We start from the raw sequence: 19,556 nt of genomic DNA, 5'->3' as shown, positions 1-19,556 counted from the left end.
AAATGCAGATGGCTTTTTCGCGCGGCACGCCGCTTGGAAGGTACACTCGGCTTTTTTCCCTTCGTTTGTTCTTTATTCTCCAGTCTTGAAGTCTCACGAAGTTCTGTACGCCCCGTCCCTCTCGCCTCGCCCCGATTTGTCTCTCCGGTGAAAGCCAAAAGAGCTAGCGGAAAACGAGTTCCTTTGAAATTATATTCTTCGTGCTGTAATTCATTCATCTGTGCGTAAAGGGCAACCTCTGCAATTGGCCGCCTCCATTGCAAGCAATTTTCTCTCGGAGAATCTCGGTACGGGCTCCGATTCTCTCTTGCATCTGCATTTAAGACGCAGCGTCGCAAGCGCAATTCCTCTTTCGCTGTTCTTTTGCTTCTCTTTCTAATGCATATGACGGGCAGAGATTCCTTGCAAAATTATCTCAGAATCTTATACTATTGAGTGTTCGATACAATTTCAATAAGAAAGAAGAAATGCTTGAAGGAAAAAAAAAAAACGGTTAAATGGTAAATCATTTAACGTATTTCTCTTAATGTTGAAGTAATTTTAATTTCACTTAAAAAGAACAATCTATTTAATAAATATTTTATAATCTTATATATTCGCGATATTTCACGCGCTCATGAGGGTCGTTGCTCGAGGATAGTGAAACATTACCGTTTATCGAAGGACTGGATTAAAAGCTACGGTAGATATATTACGTCTCTCGAAATGTTCGCTTTAAATCGTAACACATTAATAACTAAATACGTTACAATAGTCTTATGCAGGAAAGTCACTCGAATTCTGTGTCAACGAAAGAGAAAAGTGTGGAGTACGCGTTTTACCAGTCTTCATGATAGCAGTAGGAGGGCGAAAAACTGGAAGAACATCGGTCCTATATAAGATGATCTGATGATCTTGGTCACTTATTCTGTTACTCGCTACGGTCAATATTTAATCGCTGCTAGAATCCGTAAGTCCGAAAACGTGAAAAACGATAATTATAACAAGTGATCATCCATGTGTAAAATGCGAATCTTGGTAAGTTTTCCGTAACAACTATTATCACACGATTGCATTTCTAAACACGAGTGCGTTCTTTTTTTTTCTCAGGTAATCGTCATCGCGATAACAGTGACAATCGTCGGAGCATACGAAAGCCAAAGAGCCAATGTTCTCTTTAATACAAATGTCATATCATATCGCAAGCCTCATCCACGAAATGTCTTTCTCAATCAACCGTTCACCGACAAAACGAGCGGTCAGCGAAATCCTCGCGATTTGTCCTTCGGAGACCAAATCAATTATTCATCCGACTTTCCAATTCTGCGTCATGAACCGTTTAAACAAAATTCCTTTAGAAACGAACGGTTGTTCGGAGACGCAATGACGAAGAATCGGGAATTGCGTGGTCAACGAGCGATCCTTCGAGACAATCCTTTCGAAAGCGCGTCATTCGCGTCGGAGATCTTTGAGGGACAAGCATCGACGTACGGAGACCAAGCGCGGCTTAAGGAACAGCTGTTTACGGCAGAAGCGCCGTTTAAGAATTTCCTTCACGCGCAATCGCTCTCAGACGAACAAGCGTCGTTTCAGAAACAGACGGCTTTCGAAACGCCGTTTGCCTCAAACGCAGCGAAATTTTATCAAGATGATTCTTACGATAAACCGATCGATTCGTACGGACACAAGGATACGCGAACTCTGCCCGGAGAATCTTTGTACACGGAATACGGTAGGTTTAATTTGCGTGCGCAATTCTGAGAGAGAGCAAAGATGGAAAAAACCTTGGATTAATATTGTATTTCGTCAACGACTCTGATGACGGATACAATTCAATCTCTACCTTTTCGAAATTTCCAAATTTAACTTCGCAAATTGTTTCGCGAGCAATTCGATATTGAATTTCCTGTTAAAACACGAAACAGTCTGTTTACACGGAGTTTGTTAACGGAAGTATTAACTCTGGAACGACCGAGAAGACAAACTTGTTTCGTCGACGCTTCAACTTGATAATTAGCACATTAATTATTGTAAAATACTTTCCAGTTATCAAATTATACATCACGCATCTAGTGATAGGATTTAGTTATAATACTATTATCGTGCCAAAGAATACTGACGACAAGTTATATCTAAAGAACAAATTCATCCCCTTCGGCTGTTCTAAAATAATACTGATGCGTTAATGCTGCTTTACCGGCAGAGACAGAAAAACTTTCTTTATTGTTTACTGCAACGCAACGCTGGTAATAATATTTTATGTCGCAGGCAATCACGCGGTTGGATTGTCTTCGATACCAGTGCTTTCGTCTTCCAAGCAGCTTTTCTCATTAAATGCCGAGATGTTCACGACACCATCGACGCCCACCCACGGTTCTTCTAGTAACGGCGAAGCTCGCTTGTCGGAAAGCTGGAAGATGAAATTCGGTTCGGCATTGGGAACGATTACATCAACATCGGCCAGCAACTGTAATGCGGTAAGCGAAACCGATGACAGCTGATATTTCGGTTTTTTAAAGTAGGATATTACATTGATCAAAATTTAATCCTGCCTGTTGAATTTGATACCCGTGAGGTAAAACGTATTTCGCGAAAATTTTGACGTATCCATTTCACAACGTGAGTAATTACAATCGCAAATGAAAACCGTCACGGATCTGTCAGTCTCTTATCAAGTTTTACGCTTCATATATTTATTTATAATAATTTAAGCTAAACAATCCTAACAAATCCGGGAAATATAATATTTTACGTAACGTCATAGAATTTCAGAATTTATTCACACTTACATTATCGTGTTATAATGTTAATTAGTATTAAATCTGCATTATTTCAGTGTTAAATAAAACTTAAGACTCGCGAGTGTTTTTTTTTTTTTCCATATAGTTTTACATTAACGATGACACGCGACTGTAACATACAGCTGGACGACAAAGACGGGAAGTATAAAATAAAAAGAAGCGAACGTACTGAGGAAACCTATTTGACGCGAATCGCTAACGGACTAATAAAAGTTTGTTATTGCTTTTAGCTGGTTGACAGCTCGCCGACCATGTCCAGCGGCGCAGTAACAACCATTCCATCAATCTCAGTTAGCACAAACCAATCCGCGATTGTAGGTCATATCTTAACGAGTTTAACAACCAAGCCCAACTCGCCTGTCACAGTTATACCAACATCAATAGCGCCGTTCGACGGAAAGTACGTAATGGCTGCCCCGAGCTTTATTACTTGTTCGTTTGATAACAATATCGTAACTGCATAGTGAAATTCGTGAAGTGACTTAATAGCCAAACAAGACCGTCACTCGAGTATTTTGTTACGCTCCATTTCAAACTATTGTTTAAATGCCACTGATGATTATTGCGCTTAATACAATACTCAAGCTTGACATTTGTTATTGTTTTCATTCTTTTTTAAAAATTACTTTCATGATTATAGAATCTGCGATGCGAAATTTAACAAGTGCATCTACTAAGAATATTAAAGATAAAAAATGTACTGTCGTATTATATAATTTATAAAGCAATGTTCTGATTATTTCATATAATTGAATTGAATCAAGTTTATTCGATTTAGCTCTCCGAGACCAGTTCATTTCCATGCCACTAAATATGGAGCTGTCATAGCATCTCTTCCCACCGAGGATGAATTAAAGAACAACGTTCATGGCAGCCTGTTTGCAAATACACCGAAAAGTAGTTTCAGGACTAACGAGCATAACATTAAGCTCCTAGTACCGGAAGAGCCGAAGAACAACATGAAGACTAATATCCAAAGTCCCACGTTGAATTACATTTTGTCCGAGAAGTACAAGGATGGGCTAAAGGGCATTCAAAACTCCTTTGCGAACTATCCGTCGCCTGCGGGACTTAAACACGACTGGTCTTTACAGCAATTCTCGCAACCAGAAACATCATCCAACTATGCGCCGCTGTCTCTCGGAACGACGAAGCTCATCCTACCAAGTCTGCCTCTCGCACACGTTTCAACCATTTCTTGGCCGATGGACGTCAAAAGTGACGTTTCCGCTTTACCAGCGAAATCTGTAATTTCATCTGATACGGCGACGAGCGATAATCTGGCGCTAGGTATGATTATTATTACAATTTATCGTGTCTCAATGGATAAAGCAGTTACAATTCACTTATCAATGTGTCTAATTAAATATTTTTTCCTGTTTTGAATATCTTCCTATTGTAATTTACCAGGTGTAAATTTACCTTTGGGTTTCGTGGCGAGCGTGCCAAACAGTCCGACGTCAAGTATATCCAATAGTATATTTGGTAGTATAACCGATGGAATATCAACGGGCATACCTGATAGCATGACGGCAAACATGCCTATGAGTATACCAACTTTGAGCCTCGAGCAAACTTTACATCGCGCGGAACAATTACGACAAACTCAGGAGGCAAGAAATCTCTGGTACCCCACAGGTATCTTAGCTAAGTTTAGTTTTACATCTTTGGTTTCGACGTAATGCGACACAAGATTCTTTAGAGATGGAGAAATGCGGAAACGCTTCGGCGTTTCGCGAAACAGCGGGAAAATCTAACGTGTTTTAATTTTGGCAATTTGCAAAATTCTTCAAGCCTAAAATTTAACGATGCCAGCGCGATGCAATTAATATGTACAATTGATGCAAAATTCGACAGCAGCATCTTGCGCCTTTTATTAATTCAAATTTATAAACTACTTCTACGGAGTTTTATCTGTTTGAGACCGATTGGAGAATTATTTCGAATATTATCCAATATTTAACTTCACTTTGTTTTTCTTCGTGCCGTTGCAAATCTCAATATGCTAATTAAGGATCTGTTTGCTTAATAACTCTTTCTCGCGTATAATTGCGCAAATATAACGCAATTAACGTACTTTGCAGGTTTGCAGCTGCAGTTGGGTGGTTTCGGCGGGATAAATTACACATTACATAGTAATCCCACCGCGAAGCCGATGGAGCTCGGAAACGCGGAAGCAGGCTTAACCCCGCCGAAATTACTACAAGCACACGCACAAGCTCCTGCATTTGCAAAAGTGAGTTCTCAAGGCATGATTGCGAATCTTGCGACACCGACACCCATGTCGCTCGAAAGCTTCCTTAATAACGACACGTAGTATTACTTTGGTCGCTTTTATTAGCTTCGTGCTCCTGCCGGTTACGAGCATCTCTTCATTTCCACTCTTCCTTCTTATCTTCTGTGTCTTTATGACCACCTTTGCACGTATCACATTTCTTCCTATTTTATGACTTTGCTTTCGTTAGGTTTCATTTTGCACCTATCGTGCCGTATTGGGTTATCTTGCATTATATTTATATGAATAAATATAAAACGCAGTTCGCCGAAAAGACATATTTTGCACGGTACGAGATGAAGCACAGCTTCATATTTTGGAGATCAAGCAGAGTGCGGGTATTAACGAAAGGGGATTATCGCGTCGCTGCGAAGTTCATAAGTTTAGTGTATTTATATTTCTCTACTTCGCTGTGCAGCTAGTAACTGCTGGTAAATTTATTATTCCTATCGATAGATTGAATAATTCCATTCTACGAGCTAAACATAAATTTTGTTTACGTATAAATAAGTATTCTTTATTGTGAAATAAGGTCTATATATATTTTATACTTCATTGTTTTATATGATACTTGACATAATTGTGCGCCATGATAAGAGCACTATACATAAGTATTCACGGGCTGCTAAATGCAGAAAATTTTTTTGTCGCATGCTAATTTTTTCCGAGCGTTTTAAAAATCTAACGCATGCACGACCGTGAATAAACGTGCAACGCGTAAGTTGTTACGTAATTATTACTACTGCGATCAGCAGTAGTAGATCGAGCGCAATTTTATATAAAACTATATTCATCCAATTCATTTTTTGTTTAAAATATTTTTTATTTCTGATTTCATTAAACTTCTCAAGACATTAAAAGCAGAAGATGCAGCGGACGTAATCGCGATTAGTGCCATAACTTAGAAATCCATTACTAATCGAAGTGGAAATTTTGATATTCTGCTCCATATACATAAATTCCTAATTACCATTTGGAAGTACGTCTGTTCGCTTCGGTAAATGCCATCGAACGTTGGAAGTTCGTTGGCAGAAGCTTATGAATATGGAACGCGTATTCGCGAGATATTAATTAGTAAACCAATTTTGTTAATCATACACGTTGGTGTGCCTGACAATTCTGTTAGTCCATCCCGCATACGTAAACTCCGGTCAAAAGGGTAACGCGAAGCCAATTTATTGCTCTGTTACATTAGAATGGGTTTTATCTCGCATAAATTCCGTGCGCGATATTGAATTAATATATAAATTAGTTGTTCGATATGAAAGCTGACGATTTTTTTCCCTCATTAATATATTCATTCGCGTCGATCACATCGTTGCTTTATCAAACGAAAGTAATGGGAACTTTAAATATAATATCGGGTTTAGCAAATATCGTATTGTAATAATTTATTGTCGAGCAGTTTAATTATCCATGAAATTGTCCACAAAAAGTGAATTACTGCGACGTTAAATAAAATAATTGTAAAAATTCAACAGAGTTCATACAAAAAGCAGAGAAATTAAATTTTACAACTATGGCTCACCAGCAGATCACGGCAGAAAATAAATATTTAAACAATGTTGCACACTTTCGTATGCTTTTGCGAAAAGACGGTCGCGCTATATTTCTTTAAGCAGCGAAACTGTTGAAATATATGTTCTCCAAGAATGAAAGTTTGCGTAAGACTGCAAATAAAACGTCTCGCGTACTTTTCGTTCGGGCACAATATGCTGCTCGTAAATCCTTCAAAAATTTACCACGGGACAGGGCTGTTGCTATTTCGCATGCCGAGTGCCGCAGGTGCTGATTTCCCTTTTCGCGCGGTTATAAGGCGAAAGAGACGAAGGTAGGCAGAGAGAAATGAGACGTCTCATCCGCAGTCGTCTGAGTTTCTTATTTACATTAATTACACTCGGAGAAGTTTCTCTCTATCTCGGCCGAGGGGAGAGAAGAAAGAGCGCACCGCGCGGTCGTTGTTTTACAGCGGTTGCAATTATTTTCGCAGCATAAACATGATTAATATTGTGACAGATTAAAGATGAAACAAGACCCGACATCCGAGACAGGATAAATTGTTCTCATTGAAATATCGAGCGATACATTCGCGCGCTCTATCTATTTGTCTTTATAAAGTGTCCTGAGAGAAAGAAAGTGCTCGAGGAGAATTAATTAAATTAATTCCAATTGCTTGAAACAGCATACACACGTATCCTATTGATGAATACGTTCCAATTCACATGTTTGAAATGCACATTTGTGGATCACGTATAAATTGAGTTACGTTACATTGGAATGCAATTCTATCCAAATTCTATCTAGATTCTATTAAATTTGATTGAGGCTTAATTAAATTTAATTGCTGAAAGTTATTTATATACGAGCTTAATGAAATTCCACGTAGAATTCTCTGAAGAACCAAAATAAAATTTGTATATAGTACACAGCGCTGTGGTAAATACGTGAGAATGATAAAATGCATGCATAAGGAATTCACTCGGGCATTTTCGTATTTGTTTCGCATTCTTTTGTCATCATGCAAAAATTCACAACATTTCTAGTACTTGCTATATCTTTTTGCTCTATCGTATATCATATTTCTGTTATATTTTTAGACAACTGAAATTTTTACTGTCATTAATATTTAAAATAATTTAGTTGCGTTGCATTGAGAATGCAATTCTAATCAAATTCTACCTAGATTCTATCTAGATTCTATTAAATTTGATTGAGATATCATCATTGAGATCGCATTATATGAATTATAATGTTTTAACCTTCTAATGATTCGTACATAAAACATTATTATTTCAGATCGGACTTGGATATCATTTATAATAGATATCTGTGATTACCGTCTTGCATTGAGATGAATCTATGAATATACGAAATGTTACGTAAGTAGTTCAAAAGATTACAATAATTAAAAAAGCTATCAAAAGTATTTTAAGGTGACACATGTTTGTAATAATAGTCAACGCATAAGAATATGTAATTAGTTTTAAATATTATTTAAGTTTAACATTTTTTTTTAATGTTTATAATTTTTTCTATTACTCATAATATATTTTAAATATTTTAATAAAAAATCTTGTACGAGTTTTGCAAAGCATTGTATTACTTAATTCATTTTTTCAACGGACAATATTGTACAGGAAAATATATATAAAAATTTATATCTTTATTTTTCGTAATGTCACATAATGTATATTTCTTTCATTATAAAATACTTTTATGCTGTTACAAAGCTGAATATGAAATAATGATTTTTCAAAGCTTATCGAGAGAAAAATATTAAATGCGTGAAAATTAAATTGCTTCAAACGCAAAGTTTATTTAGTATAAAGGAATTATTTTAAATCTGTTTTCTGGGACATATCTCTGCTCCCAATTTTCATACTCCGTTTTATCTTACTATTTATGTATCTATTTCCGTTCACTTCCTTTTTTCTTTTATTCGTCACATAGCCAAGAGCTTGGATGGTCACACAGGTATAAACGGTCAAAGTCGCGAAATACCTTTTATTCTTCTAACGCCCGTAAAAGTTGGCACCGAACGATTTTGCCGCAGATTGAATTTCGCTGGCGGCCGTAGTAGTTGGCCGCAACCATCACTGCAGATTGCATTGAACCGAACCAATGTAGTCACACGTGTGCAGTGGACTGCAGTTGCAATGTTTTGGAAAAAAATTGTCGCATCTTTGTGGCGGAAATTATCTAGTTGGAATAAAGAACGAAGAACTTGCATAAAAATATGGAGAAAATTACGAATATATCTTTAGCAATACATTCACAGTTGCATAATAAATTTATTTAAATATACGTTATTATTAAATTCTATGCCACTGATTTATAAACAATTTAATTAAAAATAAAATATTAATTATGTTATTATATATACAATAAATGTTTAATAAGAGAAACTTTTGAATAAATAACATCTTATTATGTATATTACGCATTGCGTATTTTATATTATTTATATTGAGTTTTTATCACAGAAAAATTGTTAAGTTTCATTAATTATATAGTCCTGTTTTATTTTTGATACAGATAATCACGTTCACATTATTTCGCTATTTCAATAGCTATTATGCAAGATAATTGTGCGTGCTGCATTGTTGCTGCTCTACGATTCGCCACTTTAGCCGGTAGATTTATCTGTCACTTTCATTTACTTTTTGCAGAGGACTGACTGACTGGGAGTTGTCGTAAGTATTTCACACTTAATTACAGCCTGGCGAGAATAATATAGGTTTATCTCGTTTTCCTTCCTACTAGAATTTCCCCGTGCGCGCGCGCGCGCGCAACAGAGTGAATAATCTACCGTCGGCTTACGTTAGATTACTTCATTCATGCATTTCATGGAGATAGCATGAGCGATTTAATTGCAAATTGGATCAACCGTGCTTTCGTGTTTTTCATTATTTTACTCGTAATTGAAAACTCTTGCGATTACTAAGTCCCTTTATCGGGCGTTTCCAGCGCAGAAACGCAAGCTCATATTAGCACACGTGCTTTGCCAAAACTAATTAGCGATATTATTTTACGCGGTATTCATTAATATAAGCGGGATACATTGCAGAAACGAAACTCTTTCTCCTGTATATGTACATTTATTTACAATTTTGAGCATTTATCCAAACCAAAACATGCTTATTATAATTACAAATTCAATTATACGTTTCGTTTTACTTACTGCTCCTCTCGAGACATGTAAATAATCGGGAAATAAAGAGAGATATGATTCGAAGGTAAAAATTACAAGATTATTGTTAATTTATACTATAATTTATTACTTTTAACAAGTGTTTCTGTTCATGCATGTTTCGCGTGTGAATATGTTTCGCGTATTATACGCGCTCTCTTAAGTATGTATAGGTATTGCCTTCAGTACATACAGCATTTCTTTTTTTTTTTTTTCTTTTTCTGATGTATCCTCCTTTTGTCGCGGCTTAAATTTCAGCAAATTAAAGATTATTTTCTTAAACCTATGCCCTGTATAGACCATTGGTGATAATAAATAAGAAATCCATAGGAAAACAGCATCCGATCTCCACGCATCGGCGTAACACGCGCGCGTTACATTACATCATATATATAATATACTATATATATATTTATATTTAACTTTTTTTTTTAACATCATAGCATTCCCAACACTTTCATCCTCGAAAGACAACGTGCCAACATGATCGTTTTGCGCAAACTAGAAGTTTCCGTAATTCGGATTCAACTGAGAATCATGAGAAACTCCGTCGCATCTCCCACGCGCATACACACTCAAACATACCGACGCAAACGTGTCTCCCCAATTAGACGTATATTTACATAGATATACAGCGCTACGTTGGCTTGCTCTCGCAAATTGTGATATTGTGCCACGCACGGTATCATATATATTGTTATGTATATTGATTCACATCATACACATTTGTGTCGCGTATGTACAGAGGGAAAAGTATCGGGTTAGAAAAATACAGCCATTTTACTCAGGATTGTAAGAAACTTTCTAACATCTTTCGAAGTGTCACGCTATAACCAGAGAGAAGTTTGAGAACGACTATCCGGACGTTTTCGCTGACCCTTGTTTCGATCGTCGTCTGCATATTTTAGAATTGGAACTATCGCACATAATCAGATCTACTTTTTCAGCATTGCCGTTTTTGTTGCACGTTCGTGTGTTGCACAATACGTGGATCAAGAATACGTTCCGTGTACGGATTTAATTATGAAATAATAATATAATGTAGTTCCAACTTTTAAATAGACACAGATACTTTGTTATTGATAAATAAGGATGGATAGAGGCTAGAAGAAAATCAAATTGGCGCATTGCAACAATGAATTAATAATCATTAACTGCGAGCACACTTTTATATTGGAACATGCTGTAAAATATTTGCTTTCTATTTTCAGTTTACACATGTGACATGTATGATTTGTAAAATTTGGTTGACTATTAATTTCCTGAGTGCAGTTCACACGTTATTTAACCGTGGAAGAATAATGAAAGTCAAATATTTGAATCAATTGGAGAATATTTGAGAGAGAAAAGAATAAAAAAAAACAACACTTGCAAAATTCTATAGATATCAGTTAAATCTTGCGCGCGTATCGTATTTTTGACATAAAAGAATATATTTCATTTTATAATCTGTGTACGAGTGTGTGCGCATTGCCATATGCATATCAAAACGTTAAATAATCGTATAAATTCCAAAGTTAAATATCAACACTGCATGCTCTGGTTTCGCTACGTTATTACGCTCGCGCTTGTCTCCTACGCTTCGTTAGTGACACGGAAAGCAAAGCGTGAGAACTTCGCTAATTAAGAAGCGATCGACTTCACCCGGAAGTCTCTTTACCCTTTACGACGATGCTAAGTGGCACGCGACGCGACCTAAAGTAAGGACGAGATGAGGAAAGGGAAAGAGGAGGCTCACTCGCGGGAGAATGAGTCGCGATCGAAGAGCAAGAGTCGGCAAACTTTCCGGCAAAGTTATGAAAGAGCTTAAACTTTACAGTTGGCTCGCGCGGATTTATTGTGGCCGGAGCGGCTTAAGTAGGCTTTACCTCACGGAGGTTTACATAAATTAAAAGATTCATCCGAATTGAAAACCTCGATCCTAATTCGGACGACTTCGTTTCCGGCGTCAAATAAATTTCGGCCCACGACAAAGTTATTCTTGCGTTATTTCCCAAAGAACTTTAGATATCGTAATACGAATGTCGCCTTGCGCATCATCAAAATACTTTTATCTAGTTTTGCAGAGAGAGATGTTAAAAATTGTCGATTAAACTAAGCACTATTTATCTTACTGGATAACTTTATCACTTGTCACATCATTAATTATATGTTGCTTCAAATAAGATGAAACATAAATCGCACAATAAATAACACTATTGCAAGATTTAAAGGAAAAAAGATTTAATAATAAAAAAAAACGTAAAACATTGTTTTGAAATTCGTTACTATTGAACAATATAAAACGAAGAAATTGGCTGGCAAAGCAATTGTCGGTTTACGCAAAACATCACACGGAAAGCTCGCCGACAGATGGTTCGATTCTGCGACGAGACGTTCGTCAAGCTCGTATCCGCGTTATTTATCACGCACTCGTTCGAGTTTACGCGTGCGAAATATACGCGAATCGTGTGTGTTTCACCTAAATCAACCTAGATCCTCGTCGTTAACCGCGCCGCGTGTAACACAAAACGATACGATAGGATTGACGGTACTCGTAAATTCGCGGAATATTTACAAATATACATTGAAAGCTTAAAACTACGTCGTACAGCATTCAAAAACCCAATAGAGTAAAAAGCTTTGATTGTAGACGTTATTGCAAATACGCACGTAACGTGTCGAATTTAACTGTCGCGGTTAACAGCGATGTGCTCGCAACGTTGCTCGCGCTTGCAAAAATTTCCGAATTTATTCAGATTTTAATTTCCAAATTGATTTAATCTTGCACTGTGTACCTAAGATATTCAATATTCTAAAAATCTTACCAAAAACAAGTAACATGCTGCATAAAAAGTTTTCTCAAAGCGATATAATTTTTAACAACTGAAGTAAAATTAAATTGTCTTGCAATTGAGATTTATTCATGCTGATCTCTTCAAGTAAATCTTATTACTTAAAATCTTTTATTTCAAAAGAATCTTTTTTTACTTTAATTTTAGATAAATTTTTTGCTGTGCAGTCAAATATTTTTGAATCTTTCTGCATGGCAAGTGGCAGCGTGTTGTATGGAGATTCCATCGACTTGAAAAATCAAAGATTATAAATGTCAATATAGATTATAAATCAAAGATTATAAGACAATAAATGTTACTTATTGCTAAAAGTGCAGTATTAATTAATTAATTAATTAGTGAGTAGAGATATCGTGTATCTCTCAGACAGGTGCTAATCACTTTACTTAGATGTGAAACCCGAGGCAACCTATGCATCTTCGATGTGAACGCGATTCGAGAGATGCTCACATTACGTCAATCAAATATTAGTTGAAACATGAACTTCGCGATTGCGTGGGAGGTCATGCAACTCTGCGCAATTTAATCAATCATGGGGGCACAAATTATTTTTGCCGCCGCGCGCAGTAATGCAGTCTGACAGGATATGTTTGCCGCCATATAGATCACAAGAAAAAAAAGGGGAATAAAAGAAAAGCAGCACGATGTAGAATTAATTTGCTTGATTATACATGTCGATTCCCTGCTGTTACGCGCGGACGCACATCTCGAAAGTTGATCTCTCGGAAGTTGATGCACGAACAGCTATCGCACTCGTACTGATATGTTTGGAAATTCGGTCACGGCGAACTTAACGCTTGTCCGCAAACAAAGGACGCGAAGGGTCGTCGAAACTTAGGATATGTATGTACACGATGTCTCAAGGAACTGCTCTCGGCGCGACACCCGACTTACAAGTAGACTCCAGACGGAAATTTTCCGTCGGAACATAATAAAATCTTATTTTATATCCAGAGAATTTTTGGAATTTAGCAAATGTTTCATTTACTTTAGTTTTCTTCACTTTAGTTAAATTAGTCTTTATTTTAATCTTTCATACTAATATGCATAATAATTTTACTTATTCCGATTTTATTTAATAAGAAATTAATAATTTGCAATCAAACATCGTGAGATCTTGAAATTGTAAATCACGATTTTGCACTCATGCAAGCCATCGTACCGAAAATTGCGTTTTCGAAATCTTCGTGTACACCGCATTGTCATTGTTCCAAGTCCACCTGATTATTCATGCGATTAGTATGGCATTGATATATCGGAATACGCGACAAATCCTACGTGTCTTGGAGTGGTTGAAACAAGTTCCGGAATTTCGCCATTCAATCGAATCCATACTGTGCTCGCAAATCAAGCTTGCAAGTGCATGTGTGCGTTTATATGTGTGATAGAAAAATCGTAAAATAACGTATGTCAGGAATTCTCAACCCTCGCGCATTCACACTTCGCCTATTGATTTATATACTCGTCGCTTAAATACTTGGAGTGACATAGCTTGTCCAAAAATGTTGGCAAACGTTTTTCAGAGTAACAATTTACTTGTAATATATGAATATTAATCAATAATCACAATAAATAATCAAAATAAAAACAAATTATTAGTGAAAACATATAACATATAAAATAGCTATGTTAATAAATTTTGTAGATACAAAAATTCACATTCTTAATTTTAAAGATTTTCTCCGAAAGTTGGAAGCATTTTCTTTTAAGCGATTTATATGTTACAAGTTAATGTGTTAATGATTTTAACAAGATTGCCTAAACATTGAGAAGTCTTATCATTATGAACTAAAACTGCAGTAGTATCAGAGAAGCGTTAAATTGAGAAAACCTGAGATACTCAAATATGTAAATATCGACTAATTTGAATTTTTCAAGACACCAGAAACTCTTCCAAAAAGCGATTTAACAGCAAATTCTCTGACAAGTGCTCGCAAAAATAAGAATTGTTAATTCCAAAAAATAAAATCAACCATTTTTTCCTTTCAAATACTGTGATGCTCAGAAAATAGCTTATTCACGATCTTTACAATTTACGGGCTTCAATAAATTAATTATTCTTCAATATTAATAACATATTTAAGAGCGTTCGAGAGTACACGGTGTGTGTACACTATTCTCAAAAATTAATCTTCCTCTGTGTTATTCTAAAGCTTCCGCCCCGCGCTCGGGTCACCCTGTATATCGTGGAAGGAACGGCGCAAGTTCACTATGTCAGGTATGTATAATTTCCTCTGGTGTGTGTGTATGATGTGTGTATGTGTTTGGTGTGTGTGTGTGTGTGTGTGCACCGTAGTACAAATATACATACAGTTACACCGCGACGCGCGAGTATGTATAGCGTGTTCTTATGTATCGTCGTACAAACGGCGGTCTCGCTTGCCTTTGCTTTGAGCGAAAAAATATTGCTATACCTTACGTTCTACGTTAATACTGTGATAGCGTACTTAATTATCCACGGAGACGTATAGTGTGTACGTGTAATATATGCTCGCATAATAAATACACCTCTAACAGCTTTAACCCTCCGCGCGCTCTCGGAAATCTCATTTATTACCCGCTTTCGCGAATTTAAATTATATCGTCGAGGAATATCCGCCCTCTTACGAACGCGATTATTATACTTTAACGACTAGCCTCTCTAACGAGTCCTCAGGACATCATTAAACACTTGTCGCTTGCGATTTGTACAGATTACCCTAAATTTCCCGCTAATACGCGCGATACGACGGCGCCGCGCGGATTGATCGACGCGGTGTTCTGTTTCGCGGAATCTCACTTAGCAATTATTTGAGCTACTCATGCGAGAATATTTAGCTCTATCGTCGGTACACATGTATTCCAGCCTGTCCCCATAATTCGTTATCATAGTGCACGCGATGTGGACGCGATGAATCGTTGCTGCATCCGATAGCAACAAATTTACAGCTGATTTTTTTATTCTAATTCGGATTGCGTGCCAATCTCAACCAAGTGAAATACAGTCTTCTTTTCGCGAAATATCTTTATTCTCCATTTAACATGATAATGATAACAACGAATAAAAATTTCGTATTTTTAATAACGTACATTTATCCATTCCAAGTGACAAGAATTTAGAAAATTGATTGCTTTTTTAAAGCACAATAAAAATAGAAATAAAAATACTATTTTTATTTCTATTATTTTTCTTATATTTCTTGTGACTGCTGTAAATTGTTTTTTGAACGTATCGGTGGCCCCTATAACGCCCATTGAAAACAAAGCCCTTCTTTCCGTATCATCGAGCACGTTTCCTGAATTTCTAGAAAAATGGGAAACGTTCCGTAAGACTCGGCTTTTCTCTTTCACTTGGAAACGATTGACGCGCAATGGAACGCGAAAACCGATACGCAAACGCAGCTGTTGCGGTTCCAAATGCAAGAACAACAGTACCTGTTGCGAGAATGTCGAGAGCCTACAGTCTCGTTGTTACATCACAAATACGATGATTCACACCGGTGAGTCACGTTTGTTGTCCCGTGTCTCTTCCTTATGAGGGAGGGGGAAGTCAAATCGCACTCTCGTTTACACGCTGATCAGCTTGCGGAAGGCCTTACGGAATTCGGGGTTGAACACAGTGTATATTACGGGATTTACAAAGCTGTTCATGTAGCCCAGCCAGGAAGTGACGATGAAGGCTGTGACGCCGGGCTGACAAGCCTTCGTCAGCTTTGTGCAGATCGCATCCATGATGTTGCAAGTGAAGAAGGGTACCCAGCATATCAGAAAGACACCTGTGACATTTATTAGGACACGAGTTAATCCAGATAATTATGATACAAAGATGAATGATATAATTTATTAGAGACTTCGCATATGCACATAAATATATTGCAATGCGCAGCATCTATTCGTAATTAATGATATATGTTTATGATAACCATAATTAATGATTAATTCTGACTGATTTAAATTTCAATTATTAGTTTGATGACTCATCTCGGTAAACATTTATTGCTCTCTGATAATTATTTATCATTGAGAATACAATCACGAAATTGAATTCCAAACCATTTGTTATTATCATCGACAAAGTAAATACTTCAGATTTTAGCACTTTAGTTTGCAAAACATATTCCATTACTGGCTTTATTAACACACCCAACTTCCTAGCAGCGTCTGCTATTAACTCACCCTTTGATGTCTTATATATCAAAGCACTATTGCAAAATACAAACTGTCTAATCCTACTTCCATCCAACTTTATAATAGATCATTCAGATTGAGTATAAGTTTTAGTTTCTTAACACCAAAATTTGCATACAGCTCGAGAGTACTAATTTAAACTCTTTCTCCTTTTACGGCTATAAAAACGGAGCTACATCTCAAAGGACAAAGAGATTGAAATTAAAGCTTAAACAATTTTCGCTTTCTATGGCGACATTATTCCAGTCGTAATATCATAATTATTCCAATGAAAATAAAACAATGGTGTTAAAAGAAATATCTATTAATTTATCTTGAACATTAAAAAAAAATAAAAAATAAATGACAGCTTCGTTTTTATGTTAACTACATTCACAATCTTTTATTTCGCATAAAATTCGATTTCCAGAACTACGATCTACATTTCGAGTAGTAAAAATTAATCGTCCGTGTATTTCTTTTTATTAATACGGATTTATCATCCATCAGTAGTTGCGGACGTAAAGCGGTCAGTTCGATTGAATTGCCATGTCGAACATGTAACTAATCTTCTTCGGTAGTTTTTATACCATTCGTCTGTCCGCCCGAACCACGTCCGAACTTTCACATACACGCGATTCGTCTCTAGTGCTCTTCCACGTTCCGCCTTTAACTTGCAAGCGCATCAATAAATAATAGATGCAAGCAGAGCGAGCGCGGGCTGCTTATCAATGCAGCGTCACGCAAGCGGACCTACCTAACACGATAGCCAGCGTCTTCGTGGCCTTGCGCTCCTTCTTCGCCGAGCTCTTTTCCCGCTTCTTCTTGCTGGCCTTGTTGGCCTTGTATATCGTGAACCTTGACCCGGCCGACGCGTTTTTCCGATCCTTTTTACACGTGGACGACAGTACGCTCGGTGTCCTGGATAACTGTAACGGCAGAAGCGAACCCGCGCTCTTCATTCTCTTTAGTTCCTGTTTATTCGCGCCGCCGTTGTTCGCGCCGTTCTTTTTCGTCTGCGTGGACGAAGTGACGCTGGTCGTCCCACGTGGCGGCGGCGGCGACGACGAGGTCGACGAGGACGGCGGGCCCGAGGTGATCCGTGGGTTCGGGCTCGGGCTGGAATTCGTCTCGAGCGGCTCATGGATCATCGTGCTGCTTGCCGCGCCGTCGTAGCCAGCAGAGTCGCTCCGCTGCACGTGGGGTGCCCCCCCGCCGCTCAGTTGGGCTTGCGCCACCGCACTGAAACGACAACTGCGATTCGAGTGTCAGAAAAACTCGACACTCATCCGCTGACCTGAGATTAACTTTAAATCATTTTATTCATTAAAATACAATGCTGGCCAAGAGTTTAAAATTTCAACATAGAAACGTAAAAGTTGCATAAAATAGAAATAAAATTTAACGCACATTAACTTTCAGTAAGCTTCTTGAATCATTTTTTTTTTTATTATTTACATATGCCTGTGCATTAGACACTGTTGTAAGTAAAATTTGCAAAAACGTTCTTGTCTAATGCAATTATTTTTAAAATTTAAACATATTTCTGAATATTTTTATTATTAGTAATTGTTGGCATAAATTATTTCTTTTATATTCTGAATCTTGCGAACATTTATAACGCGTTTTTACGTTTCTCTGAGATAATTGCATACTTTGGTTGGTATTGCAACATATTAAATTATAATAGATAAAGTATGAAGATACTTTTAGAAAAACGTCATGGAGAATTGGGTTATATAACAATTTAATATTTGAAATTAGGAGACATATTTTAATATCACTTATTAAAATGCGCATGCAAATGATAGTCATACATCTTCTAGAGGGAGAATACAAAGGAAAAAGAATGTTCAAAAAATGTAGCAAAATGTAACTTTTTTTGGTTCTAAAGAGAATTTTTTCTTGCATACTTTACTAAATTTTAATATAAAATGTCCCTTTTTATTTGGTAAAATAATTATGTATAATTGCAATAATATGCAATTTTATAATTATAAGAGAGTAATTATATATATATAATTGCTACATTAAAATGATAAACCACGTACAACTTGTTGCTTTCCACCAAGAGTCACTTAAAATTGCTGCATTTTATTATCTTCAAAATATAATCCTTCGTCATAACAAGAAACAGGAATGCAATTATTGCGGTTTCCATTTATCAACAAATTGCATTATGAGCGTACGAAATCTTTCCAACATAAACGCGACCTAAATAAACGCTAATACCACTTGCAGTTGAGCACCGAAAATACACGCTAATTAATAATTGTGAAATGTCGGCACGCGGAGTTGATTGGCCCGTTTTCAAAGGTAACGCGAGCGGCTAAATGCAAATTGCTCGCGCACGTTGGTACAAAGGGCCCGCCTATCACGATTAGCTCGCGAACTTTCGGATTACTATCGGAGCGACGAGTTTCCATTAAACCAGTACTGTGCGCGGGCTTTGTACGAGGTTTTGGAAATCGTGGCTGAAGAGAGGCACGCGGACACTCTCGCAGACCGGGAGTGGCCATCATTGTACCATCAACAGAACGGAAAAAATGAACGGACCGCGAAATCAGCCGCTTTTCGCCACTTCTATTGTGCTTCTCGCACGAATTTTTCGCTTCGCTCGATTGCTGACATGCTCGGATTTTCGGATGTCTAACTTGCTAGCATGCGAACCGGCTTGACGTGCCTTCCTGTCCAGAGTTTTCCGATCCAGCAAAGTTCCGGCATCATCCTGAATTATTTTCGCTTTTTTATTCCGTGAAAACAAGTTACCAAAAGATACTTCTAAAATGTAAAACATTAATACAATATTCCATTTCTCACAGCGCAAAAAT

At 37.0% G+C, this 19,556-nt stretch overlaps 1 protein-coding gene and 1 non-coding gene across 11 annotated transcripts in view; one reads left to right on the top strand and one right to left on the bottom strand.

Moving 5' to 3' along the window:
* The first annotated feature begins 792 nt into the window (after positions 1-792).
* LOC105671590 (serine-rich adhesin for platelets) lies at positions 793-5,391 on the top strand. Its single transcript, XR_010888664.1, has 6 exons — positions 793-1,711; positions 2,248-2,456; positions 3,011-3,180; positions 3,559-4,070; positions 4,191-4,418; positions 4,865-5,391. It is a non-coding gene; the product is annotated as a serine-rich adhesin for platelets (transcript).
* Positions 5,392-9,806: 4,415 nt separating this feature from the next.
* The window catches only part of Dop2R (dopamine D2-like receptor), a 208,827-nt gene continuing 199,077 nt past the window's right edge, over positions 9,807-19,556 (bottom strand). For 9 of the 10 annotated variants that reach the window (XM_067350175.1, XM_067350172.1, XM_067350174.1 and 6 more), the window contains 2 exons: positions 17,483-17,979; positions 9,807-16,334 (listed from right to left, as the gene is read on the bottom strand). In XM_067350175.1, the coding sequence (XP_067206276.1) occupies positions 16,126-16,334; positions 17,483-17,979 (706 nt within the window). In that variant the 3' untranslated portion in view covers positions 9,807-16,125. The remainder of the gene's footprint in view (positions 16,335-17,482; positions 17,980-19,556) is intronic. The other variant, XM_067350176.1, reaches the window with a different exon arrangement.

The sequence above is a fragment of the Linepithema humile genome, chromosome 2, assembly GCF_040581485.1.
Source record: "Linepithema humile isolate Giens D197 chromosome 2, Lhum_UNIL_v1.0, whole genome shotgun sequence".
NCBI classification, from domain to species: Eukaryota; Metazoa; Arthropoda; class Insecta; order Hymenoptera; family Formicidae; genus Linepithema; species Linepithema humile.
Note: the sequence above shows the minus strand (reverse complement) of the source record. Positions and strands in the feature narration are given on the sequence as shown.